The 15,470-nt window shown below is 48.2% G+C and overlaps 1 protein-coding gene across 2 annotated transcripts in view; it reads left to right on the forward strand.

Moving 5' to 3' along the window:
- Window positions 1-15,470, forward strand: part of DGKB (diacylglycerol kinase beta) — a 488,560-nt gene that overhangs the window by 33,338 nt on the left and 439,752 nt on the right. For both annotated transcript variants that reach the window (XM_075922293.1, XM_075922292.1), the window contains exon 2: window positions 12,662-12,927. In XM_075922293.1, the coding sequence (XP_075778408.1) occupies window positions 12,858-12,927 (70 nt within the window). In that variant the 5' untranslated portion in view covers window positions 12,662-12,857. The remainder of the gene's footprint in view (window positions 1-12,661; window positions 12,928-15,470) is intronic.

The raw sequence follows: 15,470 nt of genomic DNA on the forward strand, positions 1-15,470 counted from the left end.
AATTAAGGGGCTACACACCCCTTAATTTGAACTAGCTAGTTCGAACTAGGCTTAATACTCGTAAAATGAGGTTTTCCTAGTTCGAACTAAGCACTCCGCTAGTTCGTTTTAAATTCGAACTAGCGGAGTGCTAGTGTAGCGCCTATTAAAGTTAATTCGAACTAACGTCCGTTAGTTCGAATTAACTTTGTAGTGTAGACATACCCTAGAGTACATGACCTATGAAGGAAGGCTGAAAGAATTGGGTTTGTTTAGTTTAGAAAAGAGAAGATTGAGGGGGGACATGATAGCAGTTTTCAGGTATCTAAAAGGGTGTCATAAGAAGGAGGGAGAAAACTTGTTCACGTTGGCCTCTGAGGATAGAACAAGAAGCAATGGGCTTAAACTGCAGCAAGAGAGGTTTAGGTTGGACATTAGGAAAAAGTTCCTAACTGTCAGGGTGGTCAAACACTGGAATAAATTGCCCAGGGAAGTTGTAGAATCTCCATCTGTGGAGATATTTAAGAGTAGGTTGATAAATGTCTATCAGGGATGGTCTAGACACTATTTGGTCCTGCCATGAGGGCAGGGGACTGGACTCGATGACCTCTCGATGTCCCTTCCAGTCCTAGTATTCTATCATTCTATGAAGAAGATGAAGGTCATCCTGCTGCTCAACAGCTCCTGCCCATGATTGTCCCACCATCCGAGTCCAGGTTGAGTGAGTGAGTGAGCAGGGCTGTGACAATGGAGCTGCAGAAGGCTCCCCACGTGACTGCAAGGCTAGTGACACCTGATCTCTGCATTCCAAGATGTGGGGAAGGCTGTGATTCTAGTCATTCAGTGCCCTGTGGCTGGGGGTTCATCCTCCCCCCCATCCTGTCCAGGAGTCATTGCTCTGCCCTGTCAGGATCACAGCCTTCCTTTTGCATCTACATGGATCCAGTGTCATTAGGGTTGCCAGATGGCTGAAACGAAAATACCGATCCTCCCCCCTCAAAAAAAAAAAAAAAAAAAACCCCACTGGGAAAAAATTTTGTTGAAGGGGGGGGAGAAAGGAGGCGGGGACCAAAGTTGTTGAGTAAAAAAAAAAAAAAAGACTCCACGAACCTGGATCGCTGCTAGGGGTTACCAGGTAGTCATTTAAAAGAAAACAAAAACCCGGATACAGGGGGGTGGGGGGGGGGGGCAGGAGGACCAGCCAGGAATGGAGCGGTGCTGGCTGGGAAGGGGGAGCCCTGGAAACAGGGCTGGCCGGGGAATATGGGGGGCAAACGGGAAGCAGGGCTGGTCGTGGGGGAGGGCGGGGAAGTCAGGCGGAATGGGGCTGGCCACGGGATATCGGGAGAGGAGGGACCAGCTGGGAGGGGGCGGGGCTGGCCGGGAGTAAGTTGGGGCAGGAAGCACAGCTGGGGAAGATCGGGGGCCGCGAGGGTGGCCGGGAGAAAGGGGGGGGGTGGGAAGCAGAGCTGGTGTGTGGGGGAGATGCAGCGGTGCTGGCCGGGGGAGATCAGGAAGGAGCTGGCGGGAAGCAGAGCTGGTGGGGTTGCAGGGGAGCTGGCCGGGGAAGATCAGGAGGAGAAGTGGTGGAGAACCAGCTGGCCGGGAAGGGTGGGGGGTGAGCAAATTGGCCGGCAGGGAGCAGGACTGACCTGGGCACTTGCTGCCTGTCCCACGCAGGCTCTTGGCGGCACATGAGCTAGGAGGAGGCTTCCCTCCTCCTCACACTCTACCAACTGAGGGCTCCCAGCGGCAATCGCAGCCTCGCCTCCCAGCTGAGACTCCCAGCTGCTCCCCCTGCTCACGCCAGGCTTCCATTTGGTGCGCAGCCGGAAAAATCAGAAAATACCAGACATTGCACATGTCTGGTATTTTCTAATTTTTTTACCGGACAGAGCGCGCAAATACCGGACTATCCGGTACAATACCGGACACCTGGCAACCCTAAGTGTCATCTGCTGTCATGGTCCTGCAAGGCTGCAGAGAGCTACTTGCTCTGCCACAAGGTTGGGGAATGCAGTCCCTGGAGAAGCCAGATGTAGGAGCAAGCTTCAGTCATACTGGCTACTACTAATGGATATTTTTGTTGTTTTCAGTGCGTTAGCTGAAATTTGACATTTACTGACAGCTGTTGACTTAAAATGTATCTGGCCAATCCTAAATTTTTTCTCTACATTCTTGGCCAAGATTGCTCTGTTTATACATCTCAGGCTCACATTATCTTTTTGCCACAATGTTGCTCATATTCAGCTATTACCTACAGTGATCCCCCATGTTTTTTTCAGTCACTACATTGCAGGATATAATCTTGATTCTGTAAGAGTGGCCTACCTTTGTTGTTCTTCTGTATAACTTTGTCTGACCATGTTGAATTTCATACTCTTTACTTGAATGAACAATCCCTTCAACTTGACTAACAAGAAGGTCTCGTTTCACTTTATTAACTGCTAATTCATTTTTTCTTGGCGTGGCTAATCTTTGTTTCCTGTAATTAGTCTTCTTTGACTGCTCAGGCTATTCTACGTATTGCACAGGATCTAGAAGGATTACATTTTCAAAAAGCGGGTGTGTCAATATAATCAATATTGCAAATACTTTGTCTGAAAATAAACTACTGTGGAACTCAGGAGTAGGATTTTCAGAATTTTGCATCGGTAGCTGCATGCTGTAGGCATATCCTACTCCAATCTGCTTCAATTCTGGATTCTGTTGGTTTTGTACTTGTCTTGATCTTCCATTGCTTAGTTATGGTTATGACCTAGGCATATTGGCGTGTAATCATTTAAATGATTAACTGGTTAATCCCAACGACTACGCGCACCCCCTCCTTTGCTACCTCTGTATCAGAGGGAGCAGAGAAGAGGGGAGGCAGGAGCCAGTTCCTGTGGAGAGCTGGCTTTTAAATGGGCTCCCTGCACATACCAGCTCCAGCAGAGCTTCCTGCTCTTTTCCCCGCCCCTCCCCCCGCGCTGCCAACCACAGAGGCAGCAGAACAGGGGTGGGAGGGGCAGGCAGTAGCCAGTGCTCAGGCTCCCATGAAGCCAGATCCCACAAAGTCATCTGCACTCCTCTCTTACCCCGCACAGCTACCTCTGTGAGGACCTGGTTCCATAGAACCAGCCTGCCCCCTGCTCTTGCTGTCTCCCTTTTTTTGATGGGCAGGGATAGTGACCAACTAGTACCTGTGCTCAGTAGTAAAGTGCCTTTCGGACGTGACTGTTTCTGCAGGGAAAACCATGTGGGTATGTCTACACTACAAAGTTAATTCGAACTAACAGCCGTTGGTTCGAATTAACTTTCATAACGTCTATACATGCAAACCGCTAGTTCGAATTTAATTTGAACTAGTGGAGCGCTTAATTCGAACTAGGTAAACCTCATTCTACGAGGACTAATGCCTAGTTCGAATTAAAACAAAAAACAGGACTGTGTAGCACTTTAAAGACTAATAAGATGGTTTAATAGGTGATGAGCTTTCGTGGGCCAGACCCACTTCCTCAGATCAAATAGTGGAAGAAAATTGTCACAACCATATATACCAAAGGATTCAATTAAAAAAAATGAACACATATGAAAAGGACAAATCAAATTTCAGAACAGAAGGGGGATGGAATGGGAGGGAGGTAAATGTCTGTGAGCTAATGATGTTAGAGGTGATAAGTAGTTTGAATTAAGGGCGGTGTAGCCACTTAATTCAAACTAGCTGGAGGCTAGCCCTTCGCAGCTTGCCCTGGTGGCCACTCTGGGCACAACATGGGAAACTCTTCTGCCCCCCTCCCGGCCCCGGAGCCCTTAAAGGGCCACGGTATGGCTACGGTGCTTGTGCCAGTTGCAAGCCTGCCAGCACCCAGCCAGCAGACCCTGCACTTGGTACGTCATGAGCCAGCCACCCGCTGCCACCCAGCCCTCCACCTCTTCCCAGGACCAGGCTGGCGGCTCACAGAAGCCTGCCCGGGGCCGAAGCCTGCCCGGGGCTGCAAGAGGTGGGCGCCCGCGTGGTCTAGTGCGGAGATCGTGGACCTCACCGAGGTTTGGGGGGAGGCCTCCAATGTCCACGACCTCCGCACTAGCCACAGGAATGCGGCCATCTACAGCTGCATGGCTGACAGCCTGGCCACCAGAGGCCACATACGGACCCGGGAGCAGGTCCACTGCAAAATTAAGGACCTGCGGCAGGCCTACTCCAGGGCATCCCAGCCAGGGGCCGACCTGGAGGCATGCCCTCACTTTGAGGCCCTGGACTGCATCCTGGGGGCTCACACCATCCATGCCCCCCCGGGTGGTGATTGACCCCAGGGCAGAGGGACCTGTCCTGGACACGGAGGAGGAGGACGCCGATAGCCAGGAGCCTGCAGGGAGCCTGCCCTGGACCCAGGACCTCCGAGGCACCCCACAGAGCACATCGGCTGTGTCGTCCAAGGCTGGAGAGGGTTCCACATGTGAGTGCCATCATGCTCCCCCTTATGTGCATGGGAGGTGTGGGGGGAGAGGGAGCCCAGAGACAGTGCGCCTGGGCCTTGCCCACCATAGAGCGGCAGCTGGGAGTCATGCAGGGGCCCTGGCCTGTTCCCCACACGCAGACCTCGCCTTGCAGAGGAGGTCTGGGTTTCACCCACCGTATCCCCAGGGATAACTGACCACAGCTCTTGTTTCACCACAGCCGCAGCACCTGGGACTGCAGGGGGCATCACCCCGCCTGCAACAGCCACCAACCCCTGGGCAAGCAGGTGCACCAGGAACCTGGAGGACTACCAGCGGCAGCACCTGCTGCTACTGGAACACCAGCTCCACATCCAGGAGCACTGGGTCCGGGAGGACCTGCGGCTGCGGCAGCAGAGCTTGGAGGTGCTGGAGGAGCAGAGCCGTGCCTTCAGAGGTCACCTCCAGACCCTGGTGGACAGGTTCCTGCCTCCTCCTGCTCCAGCCTCTGCGGCCGCCCAAATCTCGCTCCTCCTCCCACCCCTGCTCTCCATCCCGCTTCCTCCGCACCCCTGTTCCTCCTGCCCCACCCTCCACACCCACTTCCCCCGACGCCCCTGCACCTGCAGTGCTGTGACATGGGAGAGCCAGCAGGACCCCCAACCCTGAGCTTTCCCTTCCCTTCCTCCCCTTCAACCCCCTTCCAGCTCCCTCCTCCCAGGTTTCCCCCTCCTCTCTCCCACCCTCACTCCTTCTTCTCCCACCCCAATTATGTACAATAAAGAGAGATTTTTGTTGGCAAAACAGGTGTGTTTATTTTACATTAGGAAGGGTGGTTATGGAGGGGAAAGGGGAAGGTGGGGAGGGTGGAAGAAGGCCCCAGTGGGGCATGCAGGGAGAGTTCAGTCCTCCTCTTCCCCCTGAAAGCTCTCCCACAGGGCTTCCCGGATCCAGACGGCCCCCTGTTGGGCCTACTGGATGGTGGCGGTGTGGGGCTGCATGTACTGGCAAGCCATGCACTCAGCTTCAGCCATCCAGGCTGGCAGGAAAGCCTCCCCCTTCCACTCACATAAATTGTGCAGCACGCAACATGCTGCCACCACGGGAGGGATATTGTGCTCAGTGAGGTCGAGGCGTGTGAGGAAGCATCGAAATCAGGCTTTCAGGTGTCCGAAGGTCCCCTCAACCATGATGCGGCCCCTGGTGAGCCTGGTATTGAAGGCCTGTCGGGAGGGGTTGAGGTGCCCCATGTATGGATTCATCAGCCAGGGCTGTAGGGAGTAGGCCGCATCCCCCACCAGGCAGACGGGCATGTCCACGTCCCTGTCTCTGATGTGGTGGTCAGGGAAGAAGGTCCCGGCCTGCAGCCTCTGGCTCATGGAGGAGTTCCGGAACACCCTGGTGTCGTGTGCCTTGACGGACCAGCCCACATTAATGTCCAAGAACTGGCCCCAGTGGTCACACATGACCTGCAGGAGGACGGAGAAGTAACCTTTGCGGTTGATGTACTGGGAGGCCTGGTGTTCCGTGGCATGGATGGGGATGTCCGTCTCATCGATGGCCCCCCCGCAGTTGGGGAAGCCGAGGGCGTCGAACCCCCAGATGACTGCGTCCGGGTCGGTGAGGCGGACCACTCTGTGGAGCAGCACCCGGTTGATGGCCTTGACCACCTGCAGAGAGACACAGCAAACCATGAATCACTGGAGTGCCTGGGTGGCTGGGAGTGTTCATTCCCTGGCACTGCCCCGTGCTCCACTCCTGGAAGTAACCCCCGTGGGCAGCGTGTAGTATTGCTGGGACAGACGGAACCCTCCTGTGCGGGGCACTTTCGCCCCCCCTTCCATTTTCCCTGGGGCAGCCCATCCCCTCCTTGTAGCCCCCCTCTCCTCCGGCCCAGTGGCCGGTGGGTGCCGTACCTGCATGAGCACTGCTCCGATGGTGGATCTCCCCACACTGAACTGGTTCCCGATGGATCAGTAGCTGTCCGGTGTGGAGAGCTTCCACAGGGTGATGGCCACACGTTTCTGGAGGGGGGTGGCAAGCCTCATGTGAGTGTCCCGTCACTGCAGAGCAGGGGCGAGCCACTCGCAGAACTCCAGGAAGGTGTCCTTCATTCTGAAGTTCTGGGTCCACTGTTGGTCTCCCCAGTGCTCCAGGACAAGGCGGTCCCAGCAGTCGCTGCTGGTGTCCAGACGCCAGATGCGGCGGGGCACACTGGCGTCCGGGTGCTGCTGCCACACCTCCATGACCCCCGGGGAGGCCAGGGGAAGAGGTAAGGGACTGACATGCACCAGATGGTGCAAGGCAGCCTCCACCCATTGCTGGCAGGCTTGCAGCAGCAAGTCCAAAAACTGAAGCAGCATGTCCAGGGTGAGCTCTGGCTCCATGGTGCCAACTGCGGCGGCGTCCCCAATGGGAACCACTGACACAGGCAGGTGGAGAGAAAAACATTTTGCTGTCCCTTGGCAAGGAGGCAAGCAAGCAGAAAAGCTGAGAACCGGCTATCCAGGGGAGTCCCTTTAAGCACGAGCCTCAGATGGCCTCAGACAGCAGCCACACAAAACAACTACTGACCTGATGCCCTGCCAGAACTGGTTTCAGCTGCACTTAAATGCGACCCAGCGTCCAGTGAATGTGGACGCACTAGTTCGAATTAGCAAAACGCTAATTTGAATTAGTTTTTGGGTCTAGATGCGCTAATTCAAATTAACTTAGTTCGAATTAACTAATTCGAATTAAGTTAGTTCGAATTAGTGCTGTAGGGTAGACATACCCAGTGTGAGTAAGTTTTTGTTGGAGCATTAACTCCTTTGTGTGGTGAATTGGTGGGAGTGGCTAAGGAGTCAGTGGCAGCATGGCTATGAAGAGAACCATGGTGCTTTTGAAGAAAAGATCTGGAGTCAGGGAAGATTTCCCAGCTCTCTCCGGAATCGTCACAATTACAGTAAACTTCCGATAATCCGGCACCTTTAGGACCCAGCGGATGCTGGATTATCAAATACGCTGGACTATCGGAAGGGGGGGGGCTATGAGGGGTCTAGGATGGTGTGTGTGTGGGATGCCACCCCAAACCCCTCATACCCCCCCCGATAGTCCGGCTCTGCCCCAGGAGTCCCCAATTCAGCTGCTGCCGGTCAGTTTCAGCAGCAGCTGAATCGGGATGCCTGCGGCAGAGCAGCTGGGGTGCTGCTGGGTTGGTCCGGTAGTGCCACCCCTTGGCGCTGCGAGATTAACCCGGCAGCACCCCAGTTGCTCTTGGGGTCGCCTGGGGCAGAGCAGCTGGGGTGCTGCCGGGTTGGTCCCGCAGCGCCAAGGGGCGGTGCTACCGGACCAACCCGGCAGCACCCCAGCTGTTCTGCCCCCGGCTTCCCCGATTCAGCCACTGGTCAGTTTCAGCAGCGGCTGAATCGAGGAAGCTGGGGGCAGAGAAGCTCCAATGGTCCGGCTGCTCGGAGCACTTCCGGGTTCCTGATGGTGCCGGACCATCAGGAGTGCCGGACCATCAGATGCCGGACCAATGGAGCTTTACTGTACTCTCTACCTATGGCTGCTTCCTACCTTGAGAGACAAAAAAGACCAACTTGTTCAGTTTTTAGAGCAGTGGTGGGCAGCTGGTGGCCCAGTGAGGTTTTGTGTGGCCTGCGAGACACTTTGTTTACCATTGCAGGATTGCCAGATTCTGCTAGTTTCCTTCTGCATGATGCTGAAGGCTTGACTACACTACAAAGTTAAGTCAACTGCAATTATGCCAATGTTATAATTAATTTGTGTAATTGATTCATGGTTGCATGTCTGTACTGTGCACCTTGTGTTGGTGGAGCACATCCACAGTAGCAACTCTTGCATAGATGCAGGAAACAGTGCATACTGACTACAGATTGCTTTTGGAAGGGTTTGCAATGCTTCGTGGAGGGGGAAGGTTCAACGTCATCTGATGTAGGTTTCTGAATCCCATTATTCCATGACCATCCACGTGCATTTCAACTGCCTGGTTACCTGCAAGCTAACCATCTCTATCTGTGTCAGAAAGCATGGATTCTTCAATATTTTGCTGTGCATTATGAACTCAAAGACTATAAGATGAGATCAGTGAGGAGGGCTGTCTGGTCAAGGGGGCCTGGAAGAACATTTTAATAATGAGCCACAGCAATGTGTATTGCTATAGTGTACTGAGCCTGGAATTGTTTGTTTGTACCATGCTATGAACATTGTAATGATTGTGAAGTGTGCCCAACCATAACAGTACATCTGCACATATTGCTGTTGTCAGTAAATGTTAGCAGCAGCCACCATGTGATAGAGAATAATAAAGTTAAATTTAGTTTTCATAAATAGATATTTTTTTCACTTCTGCATCCATGCAAACATACCTATGTTGTTCAAAGAAAAACTTCGTATATGCAGGGGAACGTATCTTTAAAGGAGAGGGAACAGAGAAGTCATAAGCACATACATCCATGAGGCACTCACAGCTAGCAGCATGTGCAGCTGTCCATTGTGTAGTCTCCCATGGGACGGAGTGTGTTAGGTACTGCTGCAGCCTTGAAAGATACATAGAATGGGGGAAAGGAAGAGTACAGGAAGTTCCTGGATTCTGGAATGCTTTTTTATTTTCTAATTAAGCTTTGTATGATTGGAGAATATTTGTCAAAATTAAAACAAACCTCAAACACATGAATTGGTTTCAAATAGAAATTATTTACATTTTTGTCTAATGATTTGTTGTAGAGTGGTGTAACTCTCATGCAGAACAGTTCTCTCCTCTGCCTCCAAACAGTGATTTTTTTTCCCCCCTTCATATCATGACTTGTGCATCTATGCAAAGAGATAGAAAAGGGGAGTAAATCCTTTCAGGTTCTCTGCATCTACAAGCTCTAATGAATTCTGCTGTAAATACACTTCAGTATTCCCACTCCAATACAGAGTTGAGGCAATTGATTCAAAAGAGCATATCCAAGCAAAAGTAAGCACAGGTGCAGTGGAAATACAAAGGTACTGGTCTAGCTTTTTTTGACAGTGGGTTAATTTTGAGACACAACCTTTCTTCTCCTGAAAGACGTGAGAGACCACAGGGTACTATTATGCATCTGTAATCTTTGTGTTGGTAAAGACCTAAGTCGTGGTGTTCAGATAGTAAAAGTTCATTCAAATTCTGAATATGTGAATTGCAGTGGAATAACAGGCTCTATCCACATGACATTGACTCAGTTTTAATAACACTGTACAAAGCCATGTAATGCTGCAATTTATTTTAGTGTATTACTTTTACTTTACTAAACATATCTTGGAAACTTGGTTTTAACATAAAAGCCTTCTTTAGGATAAGTAAATCTTCTTCTTTAATGACAAACTTATAGGAGGTATATAGTAACTGTACCATGTACCAATTTCCCACTTTCTATCCCTGGAAAAAGTGAATGCTAGTGGTATAGGTTTTTACTCATCCCAGGGAAAGTTTTCAGTTTTAAGAATGAAAAGAAAAATTAAACACCATGACCTCTTTTCCCTACAGCCTGAGGCTCAGCACTCTGACTGCTTCTCATCTCCCACCTGTATTCCACCACCCGGACACCAGCCTCCTCCATTCCCCAAAGCTCTTGTTCCATATACCATCTCCCAACCCTGCCCCCTTCTTGTAGAAGCAGCTTATCTGCAGCTCCTCATTGGCATGACTCTTTGCCACCCTTGCTTTCTACTATGCCTGCTGTAGCTCTTTGATATTTTTTACATGGTATTGAATATAAGAATGACCATTGTAGGGTCAGACCAAAGGCAATGCGAGGTACCCCAGAGGGAATGAACAGAACAGGTGATCATCAAGTGATCCCTCCCCATCACCCATTCTCAGCTTCTGACAAACCAGGGGCTATGGGAACCATTCCTACTATGATAGAGTTAGAGCAGAAGGCTATAAAAAAGTAGTGGAGGGGAGGTATATAAGCCTCAGACTGGGGAGATCCTTGCTCCCAGAATAAAAGGGAGAGGCTGGCTTAAAACCAGCAGAGGCAATCAGGGACAGTGAAACACCTGGGGCTAATTGACTAGGCCTGCAGAGTCAGGCCAGCAGAGGCTAATTAGGGCACCTGGGGTAATTAAGAAAACCAGTTCAGACTGGCTCTAAAAGAAGCTTTGCCTGCAGTTAGAACATGCATTAGCTGAGAGGATGGAGGAAAGCACCTGTAGGAGTAGGAGCAAAAGAAACAACAACTGAACACTAGGAGGATGAACCAGAGAGAAGGAAGGTGCGGGAAAGTAGCGCAGCAGTCTTGGAGCTGTCTTATATAGCAGGTGTTGAGGATTCACACTGGCAACTACTATTACAGGGTCCTAGGCTGGAACCCAGAGTAGAGAATGGGCCCGGGTTACCCCCAACACCCACCTCCCCATTTCCATGCAGGGAAAAGGACTGTGGAGTTTATTTTCCATTTTACAGTACGCTGGCTGATGATGAAAAGAGCTCAACAAACAACAAACTAAAGCCCTAGGTGTGGTGCCTAAAATTATGGGCTGCTGTGAGCTCTGAGGCAAGCAAGTCCACCAGGAAGCACAGGACCCACTGAGTTTCTGTAGGAGCTTTGTCACACTGCCCATCCTGGGTAATAGCCATTGATGGACCTATCCTCTGTGAATTTATTTAGTTCTTTTTTGAACCCTGTTAAAGTCCTGGTCTTCACAACATCCTCTGGAAAACTGCTATTTTTCCTTATCATGGTCCCTCTGTTCCATGCCTCGAGCACATTCCTGCAGCTGGAGTGGAGCTGTGTCCACAAACTTGGGAGATCCACCCCCATCCCCCACCCCGTTTACTCTAGTCAAGAATGTGATTGTTGCATACTGCCAGATACTGCTCACCTGAGCTTGCCCTGTGAGTTCTCCACACCAAGAAAACAGGACTGAGCAATTTCAAAATTTTCCAGGAATTTAAAAGACAGGGGCACCTACCTGTATACCTGGGTGCCAGGAAATAGGTGATGAGAGCAGGCTCTATTGGCATTATGGAATATCTCCTGTAGGTCACTTAGGAAGACATAAGCAACGTAGTGTCTCTATTGACACAGTGTCACCCTAATCTCTAGCCCTCTCCTTGAGCGGATAAGCCAGTTTAGCAGGCAAGTTAAAGTGGTGGGAGGAACAGTGTAGAGTGTACGCTTTTGTAGTTAGGTCGACGTAAGCTGTTTTATATCATCTTAACTTTGCAAGATAGATAAGCAGTAAGTGTGATCAGATATTCATGTAATCCCTTTCAGTTTCCTCTTCTTCCTCTCTAGCCACTGACCTCTTCTTTTTTTCCCATGATTGAAGGGAAGGACTGGTAATTTCTTGTCTGAATTCTATGTTCAGTATTATCTTAGGGTATGTCTATACTACCCCGCTAGTTTGAACTAGCAGGGGTAATGTAGTCATCCGCAATTGCAAATGAAGCCCGGAATTTGAATTTCCCAGGCTTCATTTGCATAAAGCCGGCCGGCGCCATTTTTAAATGCCAGCTAGTTCGAACCCCGTGCCGCGCGGCTACACGCGGCACGGAGTAGCTAGTTCAGATTAGGCTTCTAATCCGAACTAGCTGTGCTCCTCGTGGAATGGGGCTTCATTTGCAATTGTGGATGACTACATTACCCCTGCTAGTTCGAACTAGCGGGGTAGTGTAGACATACCCTTAGACTGACACTCCCAAGTAGTACTACTGTTACCCAACTGGTATAAAGCGTAATACTGTAAGTTGTTCTCCTCCCCATTAGTAAGGATGTTATCCTGTCTGTGGCTAAAAATTGCATACATTTGGATTGAGTCAGGGCACTAGTTTAATCCTGTTGCCTGAATTGAACCATGGTACTATAACTGTTTATGCTAAGTATTGTTTTTAGGGGTGGCATCTAATGAAGCTCTAATTATTATAGTAATTTTTAAAATCAATTAACATCAATAAATTGCCTAAGGAGGTTGTGGAATCTTCATCTGTGGAGATATGTAAGAGTAGGTTAGATAAATGTCTATCAGGGATGGTTTAGACAGTACTGGGTCCTGCCATGAAGGCAGGGGACTGGACTTGATGACCTCTTGAGGTCTCTTCTAGTCCTAGTATTCTATGATTCTATGCTTTACATAGCAAATGAAAAATATTTGGAAATACAAATAGAACTATTAGTAATTTTAGAATATATTAATATATTTTAACTAGTAATCTCATCATTATTAGTAAAACTTGTACCTATTTTGTATGTGGTATGCACATTTTAATTATTTTCACCTCTTCTTTTAACAGTGCTGTAATTCGTCGTTGAAGCCATACATTCATAACAGTTTACACCATCAAACATTTCATGTAGACTGATTCTGTGTCTCATAAACTCTAAGCACTGTGAATTGAAACTACCAAACTACATGGAGTTTACAAGTGGCTAACGCATGGGTCAAATGGTCTATTTTCCTGATATTTAATAAGAAGCATTATCACCATTATGATGAACCGGGAGAAGTGGGTTAACCTCAGTCCTACAGAATTTTCTCAACTTCAGAAGTATGCAGAATGTAAGTACTTTTTTGTTTAAATTAGTTTATGTAGTTTCACTATGTTAATGCAACATTGTCTACTTCAAACTAAAATGTAATACCCAAGATTGTCTTGAGGTTGTATGTTGGCAGTTAAATTGGTATTCCGTGGTGATTTAATTTTATTTATTTATTTTTATTCATTGCCATGTAAGAGCCTGAATTCAACCTTTGTCATCAAAGATTGGATTTCCACATAGACTCTGGTTTTAATATGGATAGCTTAATATTATTTCAATGAACATTATGGGGTTTTAGTATGGGAAGATCTACCTATACTGATTATTCAGACAGAATATGAAACACCTCAGCCCACAATCCTTTTGGCAATCTGGCAGCCTATTTGCCTGCCAAGTCATCTTAAGCTTACTGTTTCACTTTAGCCATGTAGGGATTTGGGAGTATTGTTAAGAGAGCATGCTCAGCTATCAGAGAAACAAACACCTTGGCTTGTACCGTAAGTATGCGCCTCTGGTGGATGTGGAGAAATATTGGTTGATTTCAAGAGGAGAATATCCAGCTCTTTATCAAGAGGATGGTTTCTAGTGTTGGGATACATAAAGATACTCTAGAATTTGAAAGTGTTGAAAATAGGAATGTGCATGACACCTGTTGCTTTATTCTGTTTGCATGAATTCATAGGAGAACTGAAGTAAATTATTTTATCCAATCTGAGGATGTGGAACAAAGGATGTTATGTCTTTCAAACTACTTTGTATCAGTAATAAAAGTTCAGACGGTGAAGGTAATTTATTCAATAGAGCAGAGGTGAGAAGCCTTTTATGGATTGAGGGCCACTGACCCACAGAAAAATCAACTGGAAGCTGCACAGAAGTGAGAAGTGCCAAAAAGAAAAATCCATCTCACTGACATGTCCCCTGACTGAGAAGAAGAAAGACACTTCCCACATTCCCGTCACACAGCAGAGCCTAGCTGGGCCTGGGCTAATAAATTTTGTGGGGGGCGGGGAAGCCTCCAGGCAACACTTCACCGTGCTGGCCAAGGGGACAGGGCGTGGCAAGCACAAGCAAGCTTCCTCCTGCCACCAGGCAGAGTCCATAGATCAGAACTGGCTCTGGCTTGCCTGACTCTGGTCCCTTGAGGTTTGGGGCTCCTGTTCCCATGGTGGGTGGTCATGGGGCTGGAGCACCAGTATGGGCTCCCCAATGCTGGGGGGGGGGGAAAGCACTGAGCCTCGGGCTGAATCCCAGCAAGCTGGAGGCCGGATTCTGCCCCTGGGCTTTAGGTTTCCCACCCCTGTAATAGAGTATTGGGTCTGCCATATGCACACCTACATTTGAAACTCTAACCAGATAAAAAGTTTTTCTCACTGAATGAAAACCCTAGTAAGAACATTTTTGAAAGTGTGCTCAATTTTTTTTTAATTTAAAATACACAGCTTTATAAGAAACACTTCTTAGACATGAGAAATAATTATAGACACCTATCTCACTAAGATGTAACTTTTTCTGCAATATCTCACAATTTTGGCTGGGTTTAAGCAATTTCACTCAGAATCTAACTACTGAATAGTAAAACTGAGATTCAGGAAAGATATGGAAATATAAGTACAGGTTGAACTTCTCTAATCGAGAACTCTCTCATCGAGAAACATGTGTCATCCAGAATGATTTTAGTTAGCCGGAAGTCCACTTTTCATGGATGCAGACAAGTTTCCTGCGGTCCCATAAAGTTTGTTTACAGCCACCAGTCTTAGCTCTGAGTCCTGTGCTGTTGTTTAGCTCTAATTTACCCCTAAAGTAAATTTACCCCCCCAGAGTCCTGAGGAGTCTGGTCGAGAGAGGTTCAATCTGTATTTATGGCAGATTGAGATAGCACATTATGCTTCCAGAGGACCTTAAATCTGAGGCTAATGCCAAATACAAGCCTCAAAGTTAAAAATTATAAAAACTGAGCTTTAACCAGGTGCATGTTTGAGCTTATGGATTTAGCAGTTACTGAAGGAATAAGATAAACTTAAAAACCAACAAATGGTCTGGTAGCACTTTATAGACTAACAAAACATGTAGATGGTATCATGAGCTTTTGTAGGCACAGCCCACTTCTTCAGATGACCGGTCTAAATTTAAAAAACAACAAATGATCCAGTAGCACTTTATAGACTAACTTCGCTACCCCCTGATGCTTCCTGAAGGAATAAGAATAGGAACACACAAATATTTTGACAGTCTACATGAGCTGGCAGATGTATCATTCTTCATTATGGACACAATATTACTATATCATGTATATTAAAGGCTTTTATTTTCATGATACATAGTTAAAACTCTTCTGACTGCCACAACGAGACTCTCAGGTAATTGGTCAGCACAAGAGTCAAACTAATAGTGCCAGAGCTACATGCTTTTAGATATACAATAATATTTGTAATATGAAATGAACACCCGTACACTGTAATATCTCCATAGGAACTGAAAAAGGGCTAAGCTATGCTCCAATATATGTTTTAGTCTATAAGGTGCCACAGGACTTCTCATTCTTGTAGTAACAAGAAATGTCAC

The sequence above is a fragment of the Pelodiscus sinensis genome, chromosome 2, assembly GCF_049634645.1.
Source record: "Pelodiscus sinensis isolate JC-2024 chromosome 2, ASM4963464v1, whole genome shotgun sequence".
Classification (NCBI taxonomy): Eukaryota; Metazoa; Chordata; order Testudines; family Trionychidae; genus Pelodiscus; species Pelodiscus sinensis.